Here is a 24,153-nt window from a genome sequence, read left to right on the forward strand (position 1 = left end):
AATAGTTATTAAATAGTTATTAACTATTTAATAACTACCTAGCTAAAATAAATACAAAAGTACCTGTACAAATTACAATATTTTTAAACTAATTACACCTAATCTAATCCCCCTAATATTTTGTTAGGGGGATTAGATTAGGTGTAATTAGTTTAAAAATATTGTAATTTGTTTGTTATTTTCTGTAATTTAGTGGGGGGTTTTTGTACTTTAGATAATTTTATTTAATTGTATTTAATTTAGGGAATTAATTTAATTATATTGTAGTGTTAGGAGTAATTGTAACTTAGGTTAGGTTTTATTTTACAGGTAACTTTGTATTTATTTTAGCTAGGTAGTTATTAAATAGTTAATAACTATTTAATAACTATTGTACCTAGTTAATATAAATACAAACTTGCCTGTAAAATAAATATAAACCCTAAGATAGCTACAATGTAACTATTAGTTATATTGTAGCTAGCTTAGGGTTTATTTTACAGGTAAGTATTTAGTTTTAAATAGGAATAATGTAGTTAATTATAGTAATTTTATTTAGATTTCTTTTAATTATATTTAAGTTAGGGGGTGTTAGGTTTAGGGTTAGACTTAGGTTTAGGGGTTAATAACTTTAATATAGTGGTGGCGACATTGGGGGCGGCAGATTAGGGGTTAATAAATGTAGGTAGGTGGCGTCGATGTTAGGGCCGGCAGATTAGGGGTTAATAAATATAATGTAGGTTTCGGTGATGTCGGGGGCAGCAGATTAGGGGTTCATAAGTATAATGTAGGTGGCGGCGGTGTCCGGAGCGGCAGATTAGGGGTTAATAATTATAATGTAGGTGTCGGCGATGTCGGGGGCGGCAGATTAGGGGTTAATAAGTGTAAGATTAGGGGTGTTTAGACTCGGGGTTCATGTTAGGGTGTTAGGTGTAGACATAAATTTGATTTCCCCATAGGAATCAATGGGCTGCGTTAAGGAGCTTTACACTCCTTTTTTGCATGTGTTAAGACTTTTTTTCAGCCGGCTCTCCCCATTGATCCCTATGGGGAAATCATGCACGAGCACGTTACACCAGCTCACCGCTAACGTAAGCAGCGCTGGTATTGGAGTGCGGTAAGGAGCAGAATTTTGCTCAATGCTCCCTTCTTGTCTGGGTTGTAAAAACCGTAATACCAGCGCTGTCTGTAAGTGAGCGGTGAGCATAAACTGCTCGTTAGCACCGCACAGCTAAAAACGAAAAACTCGTAATCTAGCCGATAAATAATATACTCTAAGGGGTCAATTTACTAATGTGCTAGCGGACATGATATGATGTAGCGTATCTTGTCCGCTGCACATCGATAAATGCTGACAGCATGCACTGTCGGCATTTATCATTGCACCATTAGCTGGTGCAATACCGCCCCCTGCAGGTTTGCAGGGGTGTCAATCAACCCTATCATATTTGATTGCGTTGTTTTCTGTCCACCGCCTCAGGGCAGGCTGACAGGTTATGGAGCTGCTTTATAACTTCTGTTATAAGACCGCTGCTTTATAACTTCTGTTTACGGCGAGACTAAAGTCTCACCAGAAACACGGGGCCTCAAGCTCCGTAGGGAGCTTGATAAATTGACCTCTAAGGCTGTTAGTTTAGAGACCAGCTGCTCTTTACTGCAGGTGAATCCCTTGGGGGCAACAGCAGTTAGTAAATTAATATCAGTCCCAAACTATTATTCCTCACATGTTTATGGAACTACCAAAGGGATTAAATGAAACAAAATCTCACCATTTAGAAATACTGGTACTGGTAGGTGCCCATATTGCCCTCATGCCCTGTAAACTAGGAGAAACTATCAATCCTACCCCTCACATGGAAGTATAAAGAAGAAGGGGTTACTTTTATTTAAAGGGATAGAAAAGTCCAAATGGAAATGTGCATATATACATTTCAATGTTATATAGAAGCATTTTGCAATATTCTTCCATTAGCAAAAATGCTTCTTGCTAAAGACCAAATGATAAACTAAGGCCTAGATTACAAGTGCAGCTCAACTGATTAAGCGCAGCTCGTTATTTTGTGCATGGCACAATCACTAACACTTGATTGGTTGTTAGTTAAAATGCTTAACTAAAGGATTTTGATGCACTGGGTACATATATAGTGCCCTCTATGCTTTAATGGATATCGCAAAAAAGATAATAGAGTGCTCACTGCTCTCGTATTACAAGTTGACAAATCCATTTTGTGCATGCGTGCAATACATTCTAAATGTAGCCACCAATCAGCAAGCGCTACCGAGGGTGCTGAACCAAAAATGGGTCGGCTCCTAAGCTTATATTCCTGCCTTTTCAAATAAAGATATCAAGAAAACGAAGAAAAATTGGTAATAGGAGTAAATTAAAAAGTTGCTTAAAATTGCATGATCTAGCTGAATCCTGAAATATTTTTTTTGGTCATATTCCTTTATCCATCCACTCTTAATAGCAGCACAAAAATGAAAGAGGTATTGAAGCCCGATATACTGCCTAGCAACAGTGTTAACGTTCCATACCGCTAGCATTTTTGCACTCCACTTGTAACCTAGGCTTTAATTTTGTATTTGTATTTAAACTTTTGCCTTCTTATTACTCAACTGCAAATTTTGTTCATTTATCCCAAAAAGGGCTGACTGACTGGTGTGGAATTTCAACCCACACATTTCAGTATCTGCAACTACAGCTCATACTGGTACCCTGCATAGAAGACATCCATCTGCTATTCAAACACATATGATAAAGTTGCACACACATCTGGGGACCAAGTGTTTCTCTTCTCCCTAATGACTTAGAACGTTGTATACATGCTTAATGTAAACCCTTGTTCTGAACAAGGCTCCTGTGTGGGAATGGGAATTTACATCTGACAACATTAGGTATGTAAGCACATTTTAAAATATATACGCAAGGTAACGCTGTCTTGTGCTGTGCTTTCCTCCCACTGTAGCTGAAAAGTCACATCTGGTTTGCGGTGCTTTTAGGGATATCTGGTTAATGCTACATTTTCCTCTCATGATGATATTATTTGCTAATCCAGAAGGTTACTTAATTTAATAAAAATAGTGATTTTCAAAAACCTGCAAACATTTATATAAGAGCATACTTTTAAATATTCCTTTCTATGAAGAACATTTTATTCCAATGCAAAATTGTCTGATTTCTCCTATTTGTATATCTCCATATAAGAACATGAATACACCCTAGAAGTATTTAATTCTTTTTTTTTCCGGGGGTGGGGGTACAATTTACATGTGACAATTTAAATTAGACTTTTTTAATATGAACTATAAATGCAGTTGGTTCAAACGTCATTATGAAATTATCTGCAAGAAAAACATACACATGACAGTTCTTGTGCTGGAAAATTTTAGAATCATTAAGAATAATAGATCATAGGAAACACATGATATTGAGTCATCTAAATGAATCCTTTTTGCTTCCTTTGAAAGATGTGTCTATTAATTAAATAGTAGAAAAGCAACTGTTAATGCCAAATTTTATAGTCTCCGTTATTGTGAAAAAAACATGGATGTTTCTGGTTTCAGTACTTGCTTGAATAACATTAAAGGGATAGTAAACCCCCAAATTTTCTTTTCTGATTCAAATAGAACATACAATTTTAAACAACTTTCCAATTTAATTCTTTTATCAAATTTTCTTCATTCTCCTGTTATCCATTGCTGAAGGGACAACATTGCACTACTGACAGGAAGCTGAAAATATCTATTTAGCCAATCACAAGAGACAAATGTGTGCAGGCACCAATTAAAAGCAGCTCCCACTAATGTCTGATATGTGCGTATTCATTTTTTAACAAGGGATACCAAGAGAACGAAGCACATTTGAAAATAGAAGTGAATTTAAAAGTATCTTAAAATGACATGCTCTATCTGAATCATGCAAGTTTAATTTTGACTTTCCTATCCCTTTAAACATTTTCTGCCACCACAAAGATAGAAAGATAGAAAAATAACTGCAGCACTATATCTAGAAGCTTTTTACTTAGCAAAAAGTTACAGAGTTAAAGGGACAGGAAACCCCAACATTTTCTGTCCTGATTTGGATAGAACATACAATTTTAAACATCTTTCCAATTTACTTCCATTATCAAATTTGCTTCATTCTCTTGTTATTCTTTGATGAAGGAACATCATTGCACTACTGGCAGCTAGCTGAACACATGTAGTTAGCCAATCACAAGAGACAAATGTGTGCAGGCACCAATCAGCAGCTAGCTCCCACTAGTGTAGGATATGTGTGTATTCTTTTTCAATAAGGGATACCAAGAGAACAAAGCACATTTTAAAATAGAAGTGAATTTAAAGTGTCTTAAAATGACATGCTCTATCAGAATCATGCAAGTTTAAATTTGACTTTCCTATCCCTTTAAATGTTTGATTTAGATAAGAAATTAAACCATGAATCTCCAGTCGTGTTGATTTGTCAAGAACTTGAATTCTGATATTAAGGTTACTTTTTGTAATTTAATTTCCCTACTTTTTATATAGGGCCAGATTACAAGTGGTGTGTAAATTAACGCTTCAGCTTGAGCGTTAAATTGCGCTAGAAGTAAGCTTTATGCACTTCTTGAGTTGCGCTCATATTATGAGTTGAAAGTAAACTGTTTTTTCTCTCGAGCTAACCCGACAACCGCAAAAAGCCGAAGCTAGAATATCACGTGCGTGTTCACTTATTCCACAATAGAAGTCAATGGAGAAAAAAGAAGTGGAAAAAACTCAAACCTGATGGCATATTCTCATTTGCGCTAACCCGACATAATAATATGAAAATGTCACATTCAAATGTTCTTCACATAGAATAATATGTTCTGTTTATTCACAAATAAATATTTCTACATATATCTAATTTTTGGTAAAATATATCAAATTGATTTCTTTGAAATTCTTGGGTGTGTTTTTTTTTCAAATCCAAGAAAGAAAAAAAAAAGAAAATTCAATAAAATGTTTTCAAGTATTTAAGAGGTATAAACATTTAAAACCCATCAGTATATTAACACCAATCTCTACATCATTATAACATTTTTACATCAAAGAAACCTTTATAGTAAAAAAGTAATGTTCTAACTGTAGATGATTATTGAACCGACACATTAACCCTTTTATAAATATTCATATAAGTGAGATTCTTTTTTTTTCTCCAGGTAAGTATAAAAACAATACAGTTTTAAAAAATATCTTGCCCAGTGAAGTAAACGTCTGTTTAAAGTCACACTCAAGTAAAAATTAAACTTTAATGATTCAGATAGAGCAGGGGTGTCCAAACTTTGCTCTCCAGAGGTTTTGGAACTACATTTCCCATGATGCTCAGCTAGATAAAATGCTGGCTGAGCATCATCGGAAATGTAGTTCCAAAACCTCTGGAGAGCAAAGTTTGGACACCCCTGAGATAGAGCATCCAATTTTAAACAACTTTCCAATTTACTTCCATTAACAAAATGTGCACAGCCTTTTTATTTTTACACTTTTTGAGTCACCAGCTCCTACTGAGCATGTGCAAGAATTCATAGAATATATACGTACAGTATATGCATTTGTGATTGGCTGATAGTTGTCCCATGACACAGGAGGAGTGGAAATAGACATAATTTTGAAATTTGGCAGAAAAAAACGCACTACTCATTTAAAGTTCAGACTAAGGGGCCGATTTAACAAGCCCCAAATGGTGCCTAATGCACCTTCAGGCTCGCCGGAAACAGGAGTTAAGAAGCAGCAGTTTTAAGACCGCTGCTCCTTAACTTGTCCGCTGCCTCTGAGGCTGCAGACATCAATCCGCCTGATCGAATACGATCCGGTTGATTGACACCCCCTGCTAGCGGCCGATTGGCCGCAAATCTGCAGGGGGGGCATTGCATGAGCAGTTCACCAGAACTGCTTGTGCAATGTTAAATGCCGACAGTGTATCATGCATTTGTTGATTATGTAATTCTACTGTATTTACTGTTCCTTTAAATGTATTTTCTAGAATTAAAAATCAGTCGGCCAGATTACGAGTTTTGCGTTATGAGGGGTGCGGTACTAACTTGCACATTATTGTCACCGCTCACTTCCCTACAGCGCTGGTAATACAGGTTTTTACAAACCCAGCGTTTCATACCACACTCCAATACCAGCGCTGCTTAAGTCAGCAGTGAGCTGGTTGTACGTGCTCGTGCACGATTTCCCCATAGACATTAATGGGGAGAGCCAGATGCAAAAAAAAGTCTAACACCTGCAATAAAGCAGCGTAAAGCTCCGTAACGCAGCCCCTTTGATCCCTATGGGGAAACAAAATTTATGTTTACACCTAACACCCTAACATGAACCCCGAGTCTAAACACCCCTAATCTTACACTTATTAACCCCTAATCTGCCATCCCTGACATCGCAGGCACCTACATTATACTTATGAACCCCTAATCTGCTGCCCCCAACATCGCCGACACCTACATTATATTTATTAACCCGTAATCTCCGTCCCCCAATGTCGCCGCAACCTACCTACATTTATTAACCCCTAATCTGCCGCCCCCAACGTCGCCACCACTATAATAAACATATTAACTCCTACACCGAGGCCCTCCCGCATTGCAAACACTAAAATAAAATTATTAACCCCTAATCTGCCGCTCTGGACATCGTCGCCACTAGAATAAACATATTAACCCCTAAACCACCGCACTCCTGCCTCGCAAACACTAGTTTAATATTATTAACCCCTAATCTGCCGCCCCTAACTTCGCCGCCACCTACCTACATTTATTAACCCCTAATCTGCTGCCCCCAACGTCGCTGCCACTATATTATATTTATTAACCCCTAAACCTAAGTCTAACCCCCCCTAACTTAAATATAATTTAAATAAATCTAATTAAAACCTACAATTAATAACTAAGTAATTCCTATTTAAAACGAAATACTTACCTGTAAAATAAACCATAAGCTAGCTACAATATAACTAATAGTTACATTGTATAAAACAAACACTAAATTACACAAAATAAAAAACAAATTACAAGAGATTTAAACTAATTACACCTAATCTAATAGCCCTATCAAATTATCAAATCAGCCAATAGAATGCAAGCTCAATCCTATTGGCTGATTGCATCAGCCAATAGGATTTTTTCAATCTTAATTCCGATTGGCTGATAGAATTCTATCAGCCAATCGGAATCTAAGGGACACCATCTTGGATGACGTCATTTAAAGGAACCTTCATTCGGGAAGAAGACTTAGTTCAAAGAGGATGCCTTGAAGATGGACCCGCTCCGTGCCGGATGGATGAAGATAGAAGATGCCGTCTGGATGAAGACTTCTGCCCATCTGGAGGACCACTTCAAACGGCTTGGATGAAGACTTCTCCCGGCTTCGTTGAGGACTTCTTGCCGCTTCGATGAGGACTTCTCCCGGCTTTGTTGAGGATGGATATTGGTTAGTGTTAGGTTTTTTAAGGGTTTATTGGGTGGGTTTTATTTTTAGGTTAGGGCTTTGGGCTGCAATAGAGCTAAATGCCCTTTTAAGGGCAATGCCCATCCAAATGCCCTTTTCAGGGCAATGGGGAGCTGAGGTTTTTTTAGTTAGGGTTTTATTTGGGGGGTTGGTTGTGTGGGTGGTGGGTTTTACTGTTGGGGGGGTTGTTTGTATTTTATTTCAGGTAAAAGAGCTGATTTATTTGGGGCAATGCCCCGCAAAAGGTCCTTTTAAGGGCTATTGGTAGATTAGTTTAGGCTAGGGTTTTCTTTATTTTGGGGGGGCTTTTTTAATTTGATAGGGCTATTAGATTAGGTATAATTAGTTTAAATCTCTTGTAATTTGTTTTTTTATTTTGTGTAATTTAGTGTGTTTTTTTTTGTAATTTAGGTAATTGTATTTAATTTATTTAATTGTATTTAATTTAGGTAATTTATTTAATTGTAGTTTAGTGTAGTGTTAGGTGTTAGTGTAACTTAGGTTAGGTTTTATTTTACAGGTAAATTTGTATTTATTTTAGCTAGGTAGTTAGTAAATAGTTAATAACTATTTAGTAACTATTCTACCTAGGTAAAATAAATACAAACTTGCCTGTAAAATAAAAATAAACCCTAAGCTAGATACAATGTAACTATTAGTTATATTGTAGCTAGCTTAGCGTTTATTTTACAGGTAAGTATTAAGTTTTAAATAGGAATTATTTAGTTATTAATTGGTTTTAATTAGATTTATTTTAATTATATTTAATTTAGGGCATCTTAGGGTTAGACTTAGGTTTAGGGGTTAATAAATATAATATAGTTGGGGGCGGCAGATTAGGGGTTAATAAATGTAGGTAGGTGGCGGTGATGTTAGGGGTTAATAATATTTAACTAGTGTTTGCGAGGCGGGAGTGCGGCGGTTTAGGGGTTAATATGTTTATTATAGTGGTGGCGATGTCGGGAGCGGCAGATTAGGGGTTAATAATTTTATTTTAGTGTTTGCGATGCGGGAGGGCCTCGGTTTAGGGGTTAATAGGTAGTTTATGGGTGTTAGTGTACTTTTTAGCCCTTTAGTTATGAGTTTTTGCTACGGCTTTGTAGTGTAAAACATAACTACTGACTTTAGAATGCATTACGAATCTTGCGGGATAGGCTGTACCGCTCACTTCTTGGCCTAAAAAAAAAAAGCTTCTAATTCCGGTGCAATGGAAGTCCCATTGTAAAAAGACTATACACAAATTGCGTAAGTTAATTTGCGGTAAGGCAAAAAAAGTGTGCGGGACAGCTGTACCTACAAGACTCGTAATAGCAGCGGTAGTAAAAAAGCAGCGTTATGAGCCTTAATGTACACGGATGGGTGAGAGTTAAGAATAATGAGCGGTTTGGTCTGAATGGGAGTGTAAAGGGAAGCTGTGTCGGCGCCTCTCCTGGCACAAACCTAAGCTTGCAGACCAGGCTGCCGGTTCTCAGGTATAAATATCAACAAGAAGAAATTCCCCTGTATACGGTTCCCAGACCAAGTGAGATCTCCAATGAGTTAGGCACAACACAAGCACATAAGTCGAGATAAAGTAAATCAATTCATACCTTTATTGTGGCATGTCGGACAAACACTCTGCATACAATTGCGTTGTGACTACCAGGAGACACAGGTGTGTGTGGAGTGTGACGTCATCTGACGCGTTTCACGCCCTTCTGGCGCTTTGTCAAAGCAGTGTTATGGACCTTAACACTGCTTTTTTACTCATAATGTAAGACTTGTAATTTAGCCGAGTTTTTCTAAATTCCATTTCTTAGGGAACTCTAATAGGCCAGATTTTCAGGATATCTGAATTTGTGAATAGGTGAACTAATCAGATGATCAGTAGCCAGGGCTATTATCCTGGCCTAAAAAAAAAAGCTTCTAATTCCGGTGCAATGGAAGTCCCATTGTAAAAAGACTATACACAAATTGCGTAAGTTAATTTGCGGTAAGGCAAAAAAAGTGTGCGGGACAGCTGTACCTACAAGACTCGTAATAGCAGCGGTAGTAAAAAAGCAGCGTTATGAGCCTTAATGTACACCGATGGGTGAGAGTTAAGAATAATGAGCGGTTTGGTCTGAATGGGAGCGTAAAGGGAAGCTGTGTCTGCGCCTCTCCTGGCACAAACCTAAGCTTGCAGACCAGGCTGCCGGTTCTCAGGTATAAATATCAACAAGAAGAAATTCCCCTGTATACGGTTCCCAGACCAAGTGAGATCTCCAATGAGTTAGGCACAACACAAGCACATAAGTCGAGATAAAGTAAATCAATTCATACCTTTGTTGTGGCATGTCGGACAAACACTCTGCATACAATTGCGGTGTGACTACCAGGAGACACAGGTGTGTGTGGAGTGTGACGTCATCTGACGCGTTTCACGCCCTTCTGGCGCTTTGTCAAAGCAGTGTTATGGACCTTAACACTGCTTTTTTACTCATAATGTAAGACTTGTAATTTAGCCGAGTTTTTCTAAATTCCATTTCTTAGGGAACTCTAATAGGCCAGATTTTCAGGATATCTGAATTTGTGAATAGGTGAACTAATCAGATGATCAGTAGCCAGGGCTATTATCCTGATTTCATCCAAGGAAATCCTACAAATCTGGCCTATTAGTGTTTTGTAAGGACTGGAATTGAGAAACACTGCTATAGACAGTATTTTTGGCATCAGCACACACACACACTTTTACAGAACAAGACAAATTTCCATAAAATTGTGGAGCTAGACCCAAATCTTTGGAGCCCTAAGTTTTCCAAATAAAGAACAGTTATTTTAGAAATTGAATAATATTGGTCCCATTGACAGGCAGATAAGATGTTTGCAAAAATACTTCTATTAAGTTACTGCAGTGTTTATGACAGTTGCTGTGCTGTGGATTTTGTAGAAGGTCAGTTCATCTGTATCTTGCACTAAACATTGTACATCCAATTTGGAAGTTATTCTGATCAGCTAGTTTGATTTCATTATAGTTTCACTGTTATGCTGAAGTCACAGGCTCGTGGTTCAAATCACACTCAAGGCAGTTAGTATTTTTCTCATTAGTCATGTAAAAAAACTTATAAAAAATTCTGTTTGTGTAAAATAAATATACATCTATCTGACTAAGGAACCTATGGTGGTTTAAAAAAACTAGGCAAATTAAATAACAAAAACGTAAGAAAGCTAAAACTAGGATTTTTATTTTTTTCACATTTCAGCAAGAATGGGTTTTTCTCATTTAAAGAGCCTTAATAGTCAACATATTACATGCCATAATTCATTAGACCATGTCATTTTAAAACTATGTGCCCTACACTTCTGTGTGTTTATCCCCGTAAAGGGGTTAGAAACACAGCATAATTGCCACTCGGGATCCGCGGAGCACCGTGGGTCCTAAGTGGAAACCATTACTGATCCAATCAGCAGCGCTAGTCAAGCTTCGATCAGCAGCGCTTTCCACTTGGGACCCACAGTGCTCTGTGGAACTTGAGAGCTACTTCTACTGTGTTTTTAACTGCTTTGTGGTGTTAAACACACAGTAGTGTAGGGTCAATAGTCTTAAAATGACATGCTCTAACAAACTGGAGCTTGTATTCTTTCGATCTTTATGGCCCTTTAATATACTTCTACATAAAGAAACTTCAGATGAGCAATTCTTATCCTTTTCAGTGATAATCCATATCTTAGGAGAATTAACTACAAAAACTATTTGTTGTCGTTTTAATCATCAAATTAAGCACTTTAAGGATAACCCTAAAAGGGACACTGAATCCCAAATTTTTCTTTCGCGATTCAGATAGAGCATGAAATTATAAGCAACTTTCTAATTTACTCCTATTATCAAATTTTCTTTATTCTTTTGTTATCTTTATTTGAAATGCCAGAATGTAAGTTTAGATGCCGGACCATTTTTAATGAACAACCTGGGTTGTCCTTGCTGATTATTGGATAAATTCAGAGAAGCAGAAAAACAGCAGCACCTTGTTAATGCAAAAAAATCTTCCTTTATTGGTTTAACATCATGGCAGATAGGAGATACAACGTTTCGGTCATACACTGACCTTAATCATGTTCTCATGATCCACCAATAAAAAAAGTGCTGTCCAGAGGGCTTAACCAAAAAAAAAGCTTAGATGCCTTCTTTTTTAAATAAAGATAGCAAGAGAATGAAGAAAAATTGATAATAGGAGTAAATTAGAAAGTTGCTTAAAAACAGAATTTATGTTTACCTGATAAATTACTTTCTCCAACGGTGTGTCCGGTCCACGGCGTCATCCTTACTTGTGGGATATTCTCTTCCCCAACAGGAAATGGCAAAGAGCCCAGCAAAGCTGGTCACATGATCCCTCCTAGGCTCCGCCTACCCCAGTCATTCGACCGACGTTAAGGAAAAATATTTGCATAGGAGAAACCATATGAAACCGTGGTGACTGTAGTTAAAGAAAATAAATTATCAGACCTGATTAAAAAACCAGGGCGGGCCGTGGACCGGACACACCGTTGGAGAAAGTAATTTATCAGGTAAACATAAATTCTGTTTTCTCCAACATAGGTGTGTCCGGTCCACGGCGTCATCCTTACTTGTGGGAACCAATACTAAAGCTTTAGGACACGGATGATGGGAGGGAGCAAATCAGGTCACCTAGATGGAAGGCACCACGGCTTGCAAAACCTTTCTCCCAAAAATAGCCTCAGAAGAAGCAAAAGTATCAAACTTGTAAAATTTGGTAAAAGTGTGCAGTGAAGACCAAGTCGCTGCCCTACATATCTGATCAACAGAAGCCTCGTTCTTGAAGGCCCATGTGGAAGCCACAGCCCTAGTGGAATGAGCTGTGATTCTTTCGGGAGGCTGCCGTCCGGCAGTCTCGTAAGCCAATCTGATGATGCTTTTAATCCAAAAAGAGAGAGAGGTAGAAGTTGCTTTTTGACCTCTCCTTTTACCGGAATAAACAACAAACAAGGAAGATGTTTGTCTAAAATCCTTTGTAGCATCTAAATAGAATTTTAGAGCGCGAACAACATCCAAATTGTGCAACAAACGTTCCTTCTTCGAAACTGGTTTCGGACACAGAGAAGGTACGATAATCTCCTGGTTAATGTTTTTGTTAGAAACAACTTTTGGAAGAAAACCAGGTTTAGTACGTAAAACCACCTTATCTGCATGGAACACCAGATAAGGAGGAGAACACTGCAGAGCAGATAATTCTGAAACTCTTCTAGCAGAAGAAATTGCAACCAAAAACAAAACTTTCCAAGATAATAACTTAATATCAACGGAATGTAAGGGTTCAAACGGAACCCCCTGAAGAACTGAAAGAACTAAGTTGAGACTCCAAGGAGGAGTCAAAGGTTTGTAAACAGGCTTGATTCTAACCAGAGCCTGAACAAAGGCTTGAACATCTGGCACAGCTGCCAGCTTTTTGTGAAGTAACACAGACAAGGCAGAAATCTGTCCCTTCAGGGAACTTGCAGATAATCCTTTTTCCAATCCTTCTTGAAGGAAGGATAGAATCTTAGGAATCTTAACCTTGTCCCAAGGGAATCCTTTAGATTCACACCAACAGATATATTTTTTCCAAATTTTGTGGTAAATCTTTCTAGTTACAGGCTTTCTGGCCTGAACAAGAGTATCGATAACAGAATCTGAGAACCCTCGCTTCGATAAGATCAAGCGTTCAATCTCCAAGCAGTCAGCTGGAGTGAGACCAGATTCGGATGTTCGAACGGACCTTGAACAAGAAGGTCTCGTCTCAAAGGTAGCTTCCATGGTGGAGCCGATGACATATTCACCAGATCTGCATACCAAGTCCTGCGTGGCCACGCAGGAGCTATCAAGATCACCGACGCCCTTTCCTGATTGATCCTGGCTACCAGCCTGGGGATGAGAGGAAACGGCGGGAATACATAAGCTAGTTTGAAGGTCCAAGGTGCTACTAGTGCATCCACTAGAGCCGCCTTGGGATCCCTGGATCTGGACCCGTAGCAAGGAACTTTGAAGTTCTGACGAGAGGCCATCAGATCCATGTCTGGAATGCCCCACAGTTGAGTGACTTGGGCAAAGATTTCCGGATGGAGTTCCCACTCCCCCGGATGCAATGTCTGACGACTCAGAAAATCCGCTTCCCAATTTTCCACTCCTGGGATGTGGATAGCAGACAGGTGGCAGGAGTGAGACTCCGCCCATAGAATGATTTTGGTCACTTCTTCCATCGCCAGGGAACTCCTTGTTCCCCCCTGATGGTTGATGTACGCAACAGTTGTCATGTTGTCTGATTGAAACCGTATGAACTTGGCCCTCGCTAGCTGAGGCCAAGCCTTGAGAGCATTGAATATCGCTCTCAGTTCCAGAATATTTATCGGTAGAAGAGATTCTTCCCGAGACCAAAGACCCTGAGCATTCAGGGATCCCCAGACCGCGCCCCAGCCCATCAGACTGGCGTCGGTCGTGACAATGACCCACTCTGGTCTGCGGAAGGTCATCCCTTGTGACAGGTTGTCCAGGGACAGCCACCAACGGAGTGAGTCTCTGGTCCTCTGATTTACTTGTATCCTCGGAGACAAGTTTGTATAGTCCCCATTCCACTGACTGAGCATGCACAGTTGTAATGGTCTTAGATGAATGCGCGCAAAAGGAACTATGTCCATTGCCGCTACCATCAAACCTATCACTTCCATGCACTGCGCTATGGAAGGAAGAGGAACGGAATGAAGTATCCGACAAGAGTCTAGAAGTTTTGTTTTTCTGGCCTCTGTCAGAAAAATCCTCATTTCTAAGGAGTCTATTATTGTCCCCAAGAAGGGAACCCTTGTTGACGGAGATAGAGAACTCTTTTCCACGTTCACTTTCCACCCGTGAGATCTGAGAAAGGCTAGGACGATGTCCGTGTGAGCCTTTGCTTGAGGAAGGGACGACGCTTGAATCAGAATGTCGTCCAAGTAAGGTACTACAGCAATGCCCCTTGGTCTTAGCACAGCTAGAAGGGACCCTAGTACCTTTGTGAAAATCCTTGGAGCAGTGGCTAATCCGAAAGGAAGCGCCACGAACTGGTAATGCTTGTCCAGGAATGCGAACCTTAGGAACCGATGATGTTCCTTGTGGATAGGAATATGTAGATACGCATCCTTTAAATCCACCGTGGTCATGAATTGACCTTCCTGGATGGAAGGAAGAATTGTTCGAATGGTTTCCATTTTGAACGATGGAACCTTGAGAAACTTGTTTAAGATCTTGAGATCTAAGATTGGTCTGAACGTTCCCTCTTTTTTGGGAACTATGAACAGATTGGAGTAGAACCCCATCCCTTGTTCTCCTAATGGAACAGGATGAATCACTCCCATTTTTAACAGGTCTTCTACACAACGTAAGAATGCCTGTCTTTTTATGTGGTCTGAAGACAACTGAGACCTGTGGAACCTCCCCCTTGGGGGAAGCCCCTTGAATTCCAGAAGATAACCTTGGGAGACTATTTCTAGCGCCCAAGGATCCAGAACATCTCTTGCCCAAGCCCGAGCGAAGAGAGAGAGTCTGCCCCCCACCAGATCCGGTCCCGGATCGGGGGCCAACATTTCATGCTGTCTTGGTAGCAGTGGCAGGTTTCTTGGCCTGCTTTCCCTTGTTCCAGCCTTGCATTGGTCTCCAAGCTGGCTTGGCTTGAGAAGTATTACCCTCTTGCTTAGAGGACGTAGCACTTTGGGCTGGTCCGTTTCTACGAAAGGGACGAAAATTAGGTTTATTTTTGGCCTTGAAAGGCCGATCCTGAGGAAGGGCGTGGCCCTTACCCCCAGTGATATCAGAGATAATCTCTTTCAAGTCAGGGCCAAACAGCGTTTTCCCCTTGAAAGGAATGTTAAGGAGCTTGTTCTTGGAAGACGCATCAGCTGACCAAGATTTCAACCAAAGCGCTCTGCGCGCCACAATAGCAAACCCAGAATTCTTAGCCGCTAACCTAGCCAATTGCAAAGTGGCGTCTAGGGTGAAAGAATTAGCCAATTTGAGAGCATTGATTCTGTCCATAATCTCCTCATAAGGAGGAGAATCACTATCGACCGCCTTTACCAGCTCATCAAACCAGAAACACGCGGCTGTAGCGACAGGGACAATGCATGAAATTGGTTGTAGAAGGTAACCCTGCTGAACAAACATCTTTTTAAGTAAACCTTCTAATTTTTTATCCATAGGATCTTTGAAAACACAACTATCTTCTATGGGTATAGTGGTGCGTTTGTTTAAAGTGGAAACCGCTCCCTCGACCTTGGGGACTGTCTGCCATAAGTCCTTTCTGGGGTCGACCATAGGAAACAATTTTTTAAATATGGGGGGAGGGACGAAAGGAATACCGGGCCTTTCCCATTCTTTATTTACAATGTCCGCCACCCGCTTGGGTATAGGAAAAGCTTCTGGGAGCCCCGGGACCTCTAGGAACTTGTCCATTTTACATAGTTTCTCTGGGATGACCAACTTGTCACAATCATCCAGAGTGGATAATACCTCCTTAAGCAGGATGCGGAGATGTTCCAACTTAAATTTAAACGTAATCACATCAGGTTCAGCTTGTTGAGAAATGTTCCCTGAATCAGTAATTTCTCCCTCAGACAAAACCTCCCTGGCCCCATCAGACTGGTTTAGGGGCCCTTCAGAACCATTATTATCAGCGTCGTCATGCTCTTCAGTATCTAAAACAGAGCAGTCGCGCTTACGCTGATAAGTGTGCATTTTGGCTAAAATGTTTTTGACAGAATTATCCATTACAGCCGTTAATTGTTGCATAGTAAGAAGTATTGGCGCGCTAGATGTACTAGGGGCCTCCTGAGTGGGCAAGACTCGTGTAGACGAAGGAGGGAATGATGCAGTACCATGCTTACTCCCCTCACTTGAGGAATCATCTTGGGCATCATTGTCATTGTCACATAAATCACATTTATTTAAATGAGAAGGAACTCTGGCTTCCCCACATTCAGAACACAGTCTATCTGGTAGTGCAGACATGTTAAACAGGCATAAACTTGATAACAAAGTACAAAAAACGTTTTAAAATAAAACCGTTACTGTCACTTTAAATTTTAAACTGAACACACTTTATTACTGCAATTGCGAAAAAATATGAAGGAATTGTTCAAAATTCACCAAAATTTCACCACAGTGTCTTAAAGCCTTAAAAGTATTGCACACCAAATTTGGAAGCTTTAACCCTTAAAATAACGGAACCGGAGCCGTTTTTAACTTTAACCCCTTTACAGTCCCTGGTATCTGCTTTGCTGAGACCCAACCAAGCCCAAAGGGGAATACGATACCAAATGACGCCTTCAGAAAGTCTTTTCTATGTATCAGAGCTCCTCACACATGCGACTGCATGTCATGCCTCTCAAAAACAAGTGCGCAACACCGGCGCGAAAATGAGGCTCTGCCTATGATTTGGGAAAGCCCCTAAAGAGAAAGGTGTCTAAAAAAGTGCCTGCCGATATAATCTTATCAAAATACCCAGATTAAATGATTCCTCAAGGCTAAATATGTGTTAATAATGAATCGATTTAGCCCAGAAAAAGTCTACAGTCTTAATAAGCCCTTGTGAAGCCCTTATTTACAATCTTAATAAACATGGCTTACCGGATCCCATAGGGAAAATGACAGCTTCCAGCATTACATCGTCTTGTTAGAATGTGTCATACCTCAAGCAGCAAGAGACTGCTCACTGTTCCCCCAACTGAAGTTAATTCCTCTCAACAGTCCTGTGTGGAACAGCCATGGATTTTAGTAACGGTTGCTAAAATCATTTTCCTCATACAAACAGAAATCTTCATCTCTTTTCTGTTTCTGAGTAAATAGTACATACCAGCACTATTTTAAAATAACAAACTCTTGATTGAATAATAAAAACTACAGTTAAACACTAAAAAACTCTAAGCCATCTCCGTGGAGATGTTGCCTGTACAACGGCAAAGAGAATGACTGGGGTAGGCGGAGCCTAGGAGGGATCATGTGACCAGCTTTGCTGGGCTCTTTGCCATTTCCTGTTGGGGAAGAGAATATCCCACAAGTAAGGATGACGCCGTGGACCGGACACACCTATGTTGGAGAAATTGCATGCTCTATCTGAATCACGAAAGAAAAAATTTGGGTTCAGTGACCAAAAAATGGCAAAAATCAGTTGACCTGAATACAAGACTAGTTATAATTTCAGAGCGCACACAGTAAATAACATGCACCTAGATTACGATTTTTGCGCTATACCGGGTGTGTAAAGAACGCAATAAAATGAGCGGTACCACACTTTCCATAGCGTTGCCATTAAAAGTTACTGAAAAACCTCCTTGTGCTGTGCGGTATGGTGCGTTAAAGGAACAGTCTACCATAGAATTGTTATTGTTTTAAAAGATAGATCATCCCTTTATTACCCATTCCCCAGTTTTGCATAACCAACACAGTTATATTAATGTACTTTTTACCTCTGTGATTACCTTGTATCTAGGAACCTTCTTCCAGCCCCCTGATCACATGACTGTGACTGTTTATTATCTATTGTCTTAAATTTAGCATTGTTTTGTGCTAAATCTTAAATAACCCCCTGTGCCTGAACACAGTGTTATCTATATGGCCCACGTGTACTTTCTGTCTCTTTGTGTTGAAAAGAGATTTAAATAGCCTGTGATAAGAGGCAGCCCTCAGAGGCTTAGAAATTAGCATATGAGCCTACCTATGTTTAGTTTAAACTAAGAATACCAAGAGAAAAAAGCAAATTTGATGATAAAAGTAAATTGGAAAGTTGATTAAAATTAAAAGTCCTATAATGAATAATGAAAGTTTCATTTATACTAGGCTGTCCCTTTAAGCTCCATACCGCACAAAAGCCAAGGGCTGAGTTTATGTGCTCGTGCACACTTTCCTCCATAGACATCAATGGGGAAAGAGTTTTAGAAAAAAACTAACACCTATGATTGCGGAATGGCAAATCGCCATAACGCAACCCCATAGATGTCTATGGGGAAAAGAAAGTTACGTTTAAACCTAACACCCTAACATAAACCCCTAGTCTAAACACTCCTAATCCTCCACCCTCCGTAGACACAAAATCGTAGACACAATCGTAGACACAAAATAAAGTTATTAACCCCTAATCTGCCGCTCCCCGACATCGCTGACACTAAATAAACCTATTAACCCCTAAACCACCGGCCCCCACATCGCAAATAATAAATAAACCTATTAACCCCTAAACTGCCAGCCCCCACATCATAACTAATAAACTAAACCTATTAACCCCTAAACCACCAGACCCCCACATCGCAAAACACTAAATTAAACTATTAAAAATAAAAACTAAGATTAAACTATAAATTAATCTTATATAACTATTATAATAAAATAAAAAAACTACCAATTAAAAAACCTAAATTACAAATTTAAATAAACCTAATACTACAAAAAAATAAAAAAATCTAGTTGTACAAGAATTAATAAGCACTAAAATAAAAAAAAATAAAAAAATCTAAGATTACAAAAATAAAAACAATTACATTTAATCTAATAGCCCTATAAAAATAAAAAAGCCCCCCAAAATAAAAACACCCTCTTACCTACAATAAACTACCAATAGCCCTTAAAAGGGTCTAAGTTAAACAGCTCTTTTACATACAAAAAATTACAAAGTCCCCCCCAACAGTAAAACCCCCCACCCAATCAACCCCCCAAAATAAAAAACCTAAGTCTAAAAAAAACCTAAGCTACTCATTCCCTAAAGGGGCATTTGTATGGGCATTGCCCTTAAAAGGGCATTTAGCTTTTTTACAGTGCCCAAAGCCCTAATCTTAAAAATGTATTTGAACAGCCAATAGGATTTCAGTAGCTCTCATCCTATTTGCAGATTTGAATTTGAAGAATCAAATCAGCCAATAGGAATGCAAGGTACGCCATTTTTAAACGGGTACCTTGCATTCAACTTCAGTGTACAGAGGTGATCGTATGAAGAGGACGTTCCACGCAGGATGTCATCGCTGGTCCTGGATAGCTCCGCGCCGCTGAGAAGAAGATAGAAGACGCCCCCCGAGATGGATAAAGATGTTGCTGCCTGGATGAAGATTTCTCGCCACCTGGATGAAGACTTCTCGCCTCCTGGATGAAGATGGATGTCCGGACTTCAGGAAACGTGAGTAGATATTCTGGGGTTAGTGTTAGTTTTTTTTTAAGATTAGGGCTTTGGGCACTGTGAAAAAAATTGAACGCCCTTTGAAGGGCAGTAAAAGAGCTGAATGCCCTTTTAAGAGCAATGCCCATACAAATGCCCCTTTAGAGGCAATGGGTAGCTTAGGTTTTTTTTAGACTTAGGTTTTTCATTTTGGGGGGGTAGGTTGGGTGGTGGGTTTTACTGTTGAGGGGACTTTGTATTTTTTTTGTATGTAAAAGAGCTGTTTAACTTAGTGCAATGCCCTACAAAAGGCCCTTTTAAGGGCTATTGGTAGTTTATTGTAGGTTAGGGGGTGTTTTTATTTTGGGGGGCTTTTTTATTTTTATAGGGCTATAAGATTAGGTGTAATAATAATTTAGTTGACTAATTTTTGTAATGTTTGTTTTTTTATTTTTCGTATTGTTCATGTTTATTATTTTTTGTAATGTTAGATTTCTAAAAGTTTTTCGTAAAAATTTGTAATTTATTTTTTCGTAGTATTAGGTTTTTTTAATCATGTAATTTAGATGCTAACGTTAACAGGGAGGCTTAGGCTTAGTCAGGGAGATTTAAGGGCAGGGTTGTGGTTGTTCCATGTGTAGAGTCATGATAAGCAAAAGTTGAGTAAAGAGTATTCTGTGGGCATAGCCAAAGGTGACATTCAGCAGACATTCCGTCAGTGTGGTCTGAGGCAAAGCTAGGTGGCCCCAGGTTTGTTTGGGATATTTTACATTTTTAACTATGAATAAATGCACATGGCAGAAGCTGCTTAGTGTTTCTGTTAAGTAAAAAGAATCTTGGCTAAAGAGCCTCTATGACAATCACAGAGTGATGTATGGTAAGGGTAGACAGCATCTTTCTACAGAGTCAGTTTTAAAGGCTTTTCCCTTTTCTTGTATAATATATAAAATAAAGTTTAGACAACAACAGATGGTACCCCCCCCCCCCATTTACTATGTTATTAATGTCCCTGGTAGCATAATGCACAATAAGATTGGTGTTCCTATTCAACAAATCCACAAAGTACACAGAAGGAAGACATTTATTTTCAAAGCAATATTTTCAGTTTTTGATTTCAACACACAGATTATCAATAAAATTCTCCTACCTTTTCCAGGACAGTCCAGGATCAAATTTACTCCAGTTCTTATCACAACTGTATCACCCACAACTGCATACACGTTGCTCATATCCAGGCTGGTGATATTCCTTCTGGAGGATTGGATGACAGGTGCTTCTTTAATTGAAAGTGATAAATGAAACATGAGTTTCTGCTGTTCTGCTTGATTAACAATCATTCCCAACAAGGTATTCTGCAGCATAAACGTTCATGACCTTAGATGTTTGAAAAGACTAATCATAATATGGTATCATATTAATATGCTTCTAATCAAAATGCTGTGGCATCACAAATGTTGCAATCACAAGGTCAATATTTGAAATATGGTAAGTTAGGTTAAGGGTTAAGGTTATGGTTAACTCTATTGCTGTGATGGTATAAGACCACTTAAGAAAAAATTGTACCAGAGCATGGGGCTGTCTAAAAGCAGCAAAATTAGATGCTATTTAATATTTATACCAAAGAGTTGTCTCTGCACTAAATGGACAGGATGTATAACTCTTACTCCTGTCACAGACTGACCCTCAGATCAGATCATTTTACTTGCAGCTGCTGCCATTTATATCCCCAGTAATGAGGCATTTGCATTTGGAGGTTTCGGAAGCCTCTAAATGCGGAAGAAGGTGGCTGCTTGCGGCGTTCGTCTCTTTTCGGAGCTGGGTTTCTGCTTGTGAAAGTGCAACACACTAAGATCTGGGTTTGCACAGATCTTAGTGTGTTGCACTTTCCCAGGAAGAAATCCGGCTCTAAAAAGAACTGAATTCCACAAGCGGCCATCTTCTTCCGCATTTAGAGGCATCGGAAACCTCCAAATGCAAATGCCTAATCCCCATATTGGGTGTCAGGCCAAACCAATGAGGCCCATGTTACTATATACCCTCATCAGACCTCAGATCAGACCTATGACCCTTTAGCTACTGTCATCCATTTGCTTACACATCCCACGGCTTTAGCCCTGGTCAACTATATACCCAGGAAGGACCTCAAATATGTAACATAAATTGCAGCACGTTAATTTTATGGCCATACTGGAGCTCATATTAGACCTGTGACCCTGAGGGCTTTGATCCCATTGACTATATCTTCTGATAGTTAAATATGTTCTTATTGTACCACAGATCAAATATGATGTCCCCATTGCACCAGTAAGCTATACGTATGTCCATATTAGCTACTCTCTGTCATATATGCCTACATCAGTCATCAGATCATAATCAATAAGCTAAGTTTACAGTTGTTTTTTTTTTGTTTGTTTTTTTAAACAAAAACATGTTTCACTAGAAATGTAGTTCAAATGCCTGACTGATTAAATGTTGGACACCTGGCAATCCTAACAGAAAGTGATACATTCTAATTAATTCATGTTTAAAATTAAGAAACATTTTCAAATGCAATATTAAAAGTTTTACAAAATTAGCTGCAATGTTTCCATAGGAAAACAATCCAATTACCGCTCTCACAAACCATGTTATTGCATTAAGAGGTAGCACTGCCTTGCATATGTCTTAAGACTAAGTGCCAAATTCTATAAAACTCTCTTTTCTGCACAATTATCAAAGATGTCTATCAGTACTGCAAGGTCCCTCAAAAATGTTTAGAAAGGCAAATATTAGCTTGAGGGCTGTTTATCTCACTATAGGTTCTAGATACATTACAATATAATGATTTATTTCCATGGCAGCAAGATTTTGATAATCTGGCCCTAAGCCATTTGTTTTATGAATACAACCAAGTGTATCTTATATATAACTGGAAAATATATTTACAGGAATCAATTACAGGATAATTAAAAATATAACTTGTGTTTCATTTACAAACAAATAGTTCATCCAATAATATCATGAATTGTACTTAGAGAATCCTAAATATTGTTTCTCAAGCAACCAGTTCAAATATTACAAGTTTTAAGTGGGCTGAAATGTAATTTTCATATTAGACAGCTGCCATTAAAGGGACATTGCACAGTAAAATTGTCTTCTTTAATGTGTTCCAAATTACCTATGTTACATGAAGAACTCCTTTATATATATTTTGTTGTTTCATTTTGCGGCTTTTCCTGTTAAAATCTACACCTATACTTATACTATACCTTTACTTAATACTGCAGTAATGGCTACAGAAAAGCTATGTAAACAAGATGTATCTGAGGAAAATATTCTCCTGGAGAGGGATGAGACAGAGACCAGCCTTGAGTACAACAGTAGAGCAATGTGTGGAGAATACATTTGTGGTGAACATTAAAGAGGCAGATCTGGTCCATAAAAACAATTCACTTGTGTACACTCTCATTTGCTCCCAGGAGCATTGCCTTGTTGTCCGAAATGCTTTCTATGAGGGAAAAGGCTAACTAATTCTTATAAGACTGTAAAAGTAAGTTTGCACATCATTAGTAATACTACTATTTTTCTACTACCTTAACATCTAAGCTTCTTCTGCATACAGCAATAGGTGCATAAAAAAGGTACTCACTCTATTGCAAATGTAGACAGCTGGCTGATTTAAGGTTTAGGAATGTTACAATAATGAATAGGCTGAATAGCAAGTCACTGTCTACTGCAAGAAGGTGTTTGTCTGGGCCCACATTATAACCTGATTTATAAATTACCTGCATAAAGCAAATATGAGACTTCCATATCAGAGCCAAGATCGTTGGTAGCTGAACATTCATATGACCCCATATCTTCAAAAGTTGGATTGCGAATTTGTAAGTTTCCACTGTTTTCCAGGAAAATCCTAGACAAATATAAACAGATAATATAATCTAAGTACATAATTAAACACAAAATAGTAATTCTTGACATCTTGTTAATGACCAAGATGTCTTCCATTTTAAATTATTTTATCCTTTTCACACTTTAAAGGGACAGTAAACATTAACAGGCCCATTTATCAAGCTCCGTATGGAGCTTGAAGGGCCGTGTTTCTGGCGAGTCTTCAGACTCGCCAGAAACACAACTTATGAAGCAGCGGTCAAAAGACCGCTGCTCCATAACCCTGTCCGCCTGCTCTGAACAGGCGGACAGGAATCGCCAGACATCAACCCGATCGAATACGATCGGGTTGATTGACAGCTCCCTGCTGGCGGCCGATTGGCCGCGAGTCAGCAGGGGGCGGCGTTGCACCAGCAGCTCTTGTGAGCTGCTGGTGCAATGTTAAATGCGGAGAGCGTATTGCTCTCCGCATTTAGCGAGGTCTTGCGGACCTGATCCGCAGTGTCGGATCAGGTCCGCAAGACCTTTGATAAATGGGCCTGTAGTTGTTAAAAGGCAGCATCTAATGCATATGGTCCAGTATAATCTATTAATTGTTACTTCACTGCTCCTGCATTCCCTTTTTAGGTTTAACTTGAAGTTGCAATCAAACCCTCTGCAGCACCACCCTGCTGCATAAACAGTTTTATTTCTTGAACTTGTCAGCGGGTTGTGC

General features: G+C 39.1%; 1 protein-coding gene across 1 annotated transcript in view; it reads right to left on the minus strand.

Moving 5' to 3' along the window:
- Window positions 1-24,153, minus strand: part of LOC128664505 (ADAMTS-like protein 3) — a gene marked incomplete at its 5' end in the record, with an annotated part of 417,110 nt that overhangs the window by 154,267 nt on the left and 238,690 nt on the right. Inside the window, 2 exons of the mRNA XM_053719326.1 lie at window positions 20,716-20,844; window positions 23,333-23,460. Of these exons, the coding sequence (XP_053575301.1) occupies window positions 20,716-20,844; window positions 23,333-23,460 (257 nt within the window). The remainder of the gene's footprint in view (window positions 1-20,715; window positions 20,845-23,332; window positions 23,461-24,153) is intronic.

Source organism: Bombina bombina, chromosome 6 (assembly GCF_027579735.1).
Source record: "Bombina bombina isolate aBomBom1 chromosome 6, aBomBom1.pri, whole genome shotgun sequence".
Classification (NCBI taxonomy): Eukaryota; Metazoa; Chordata; class Amphibia; order Anura; family Bombinatoridae; genus Bombina; species Bombina bombina.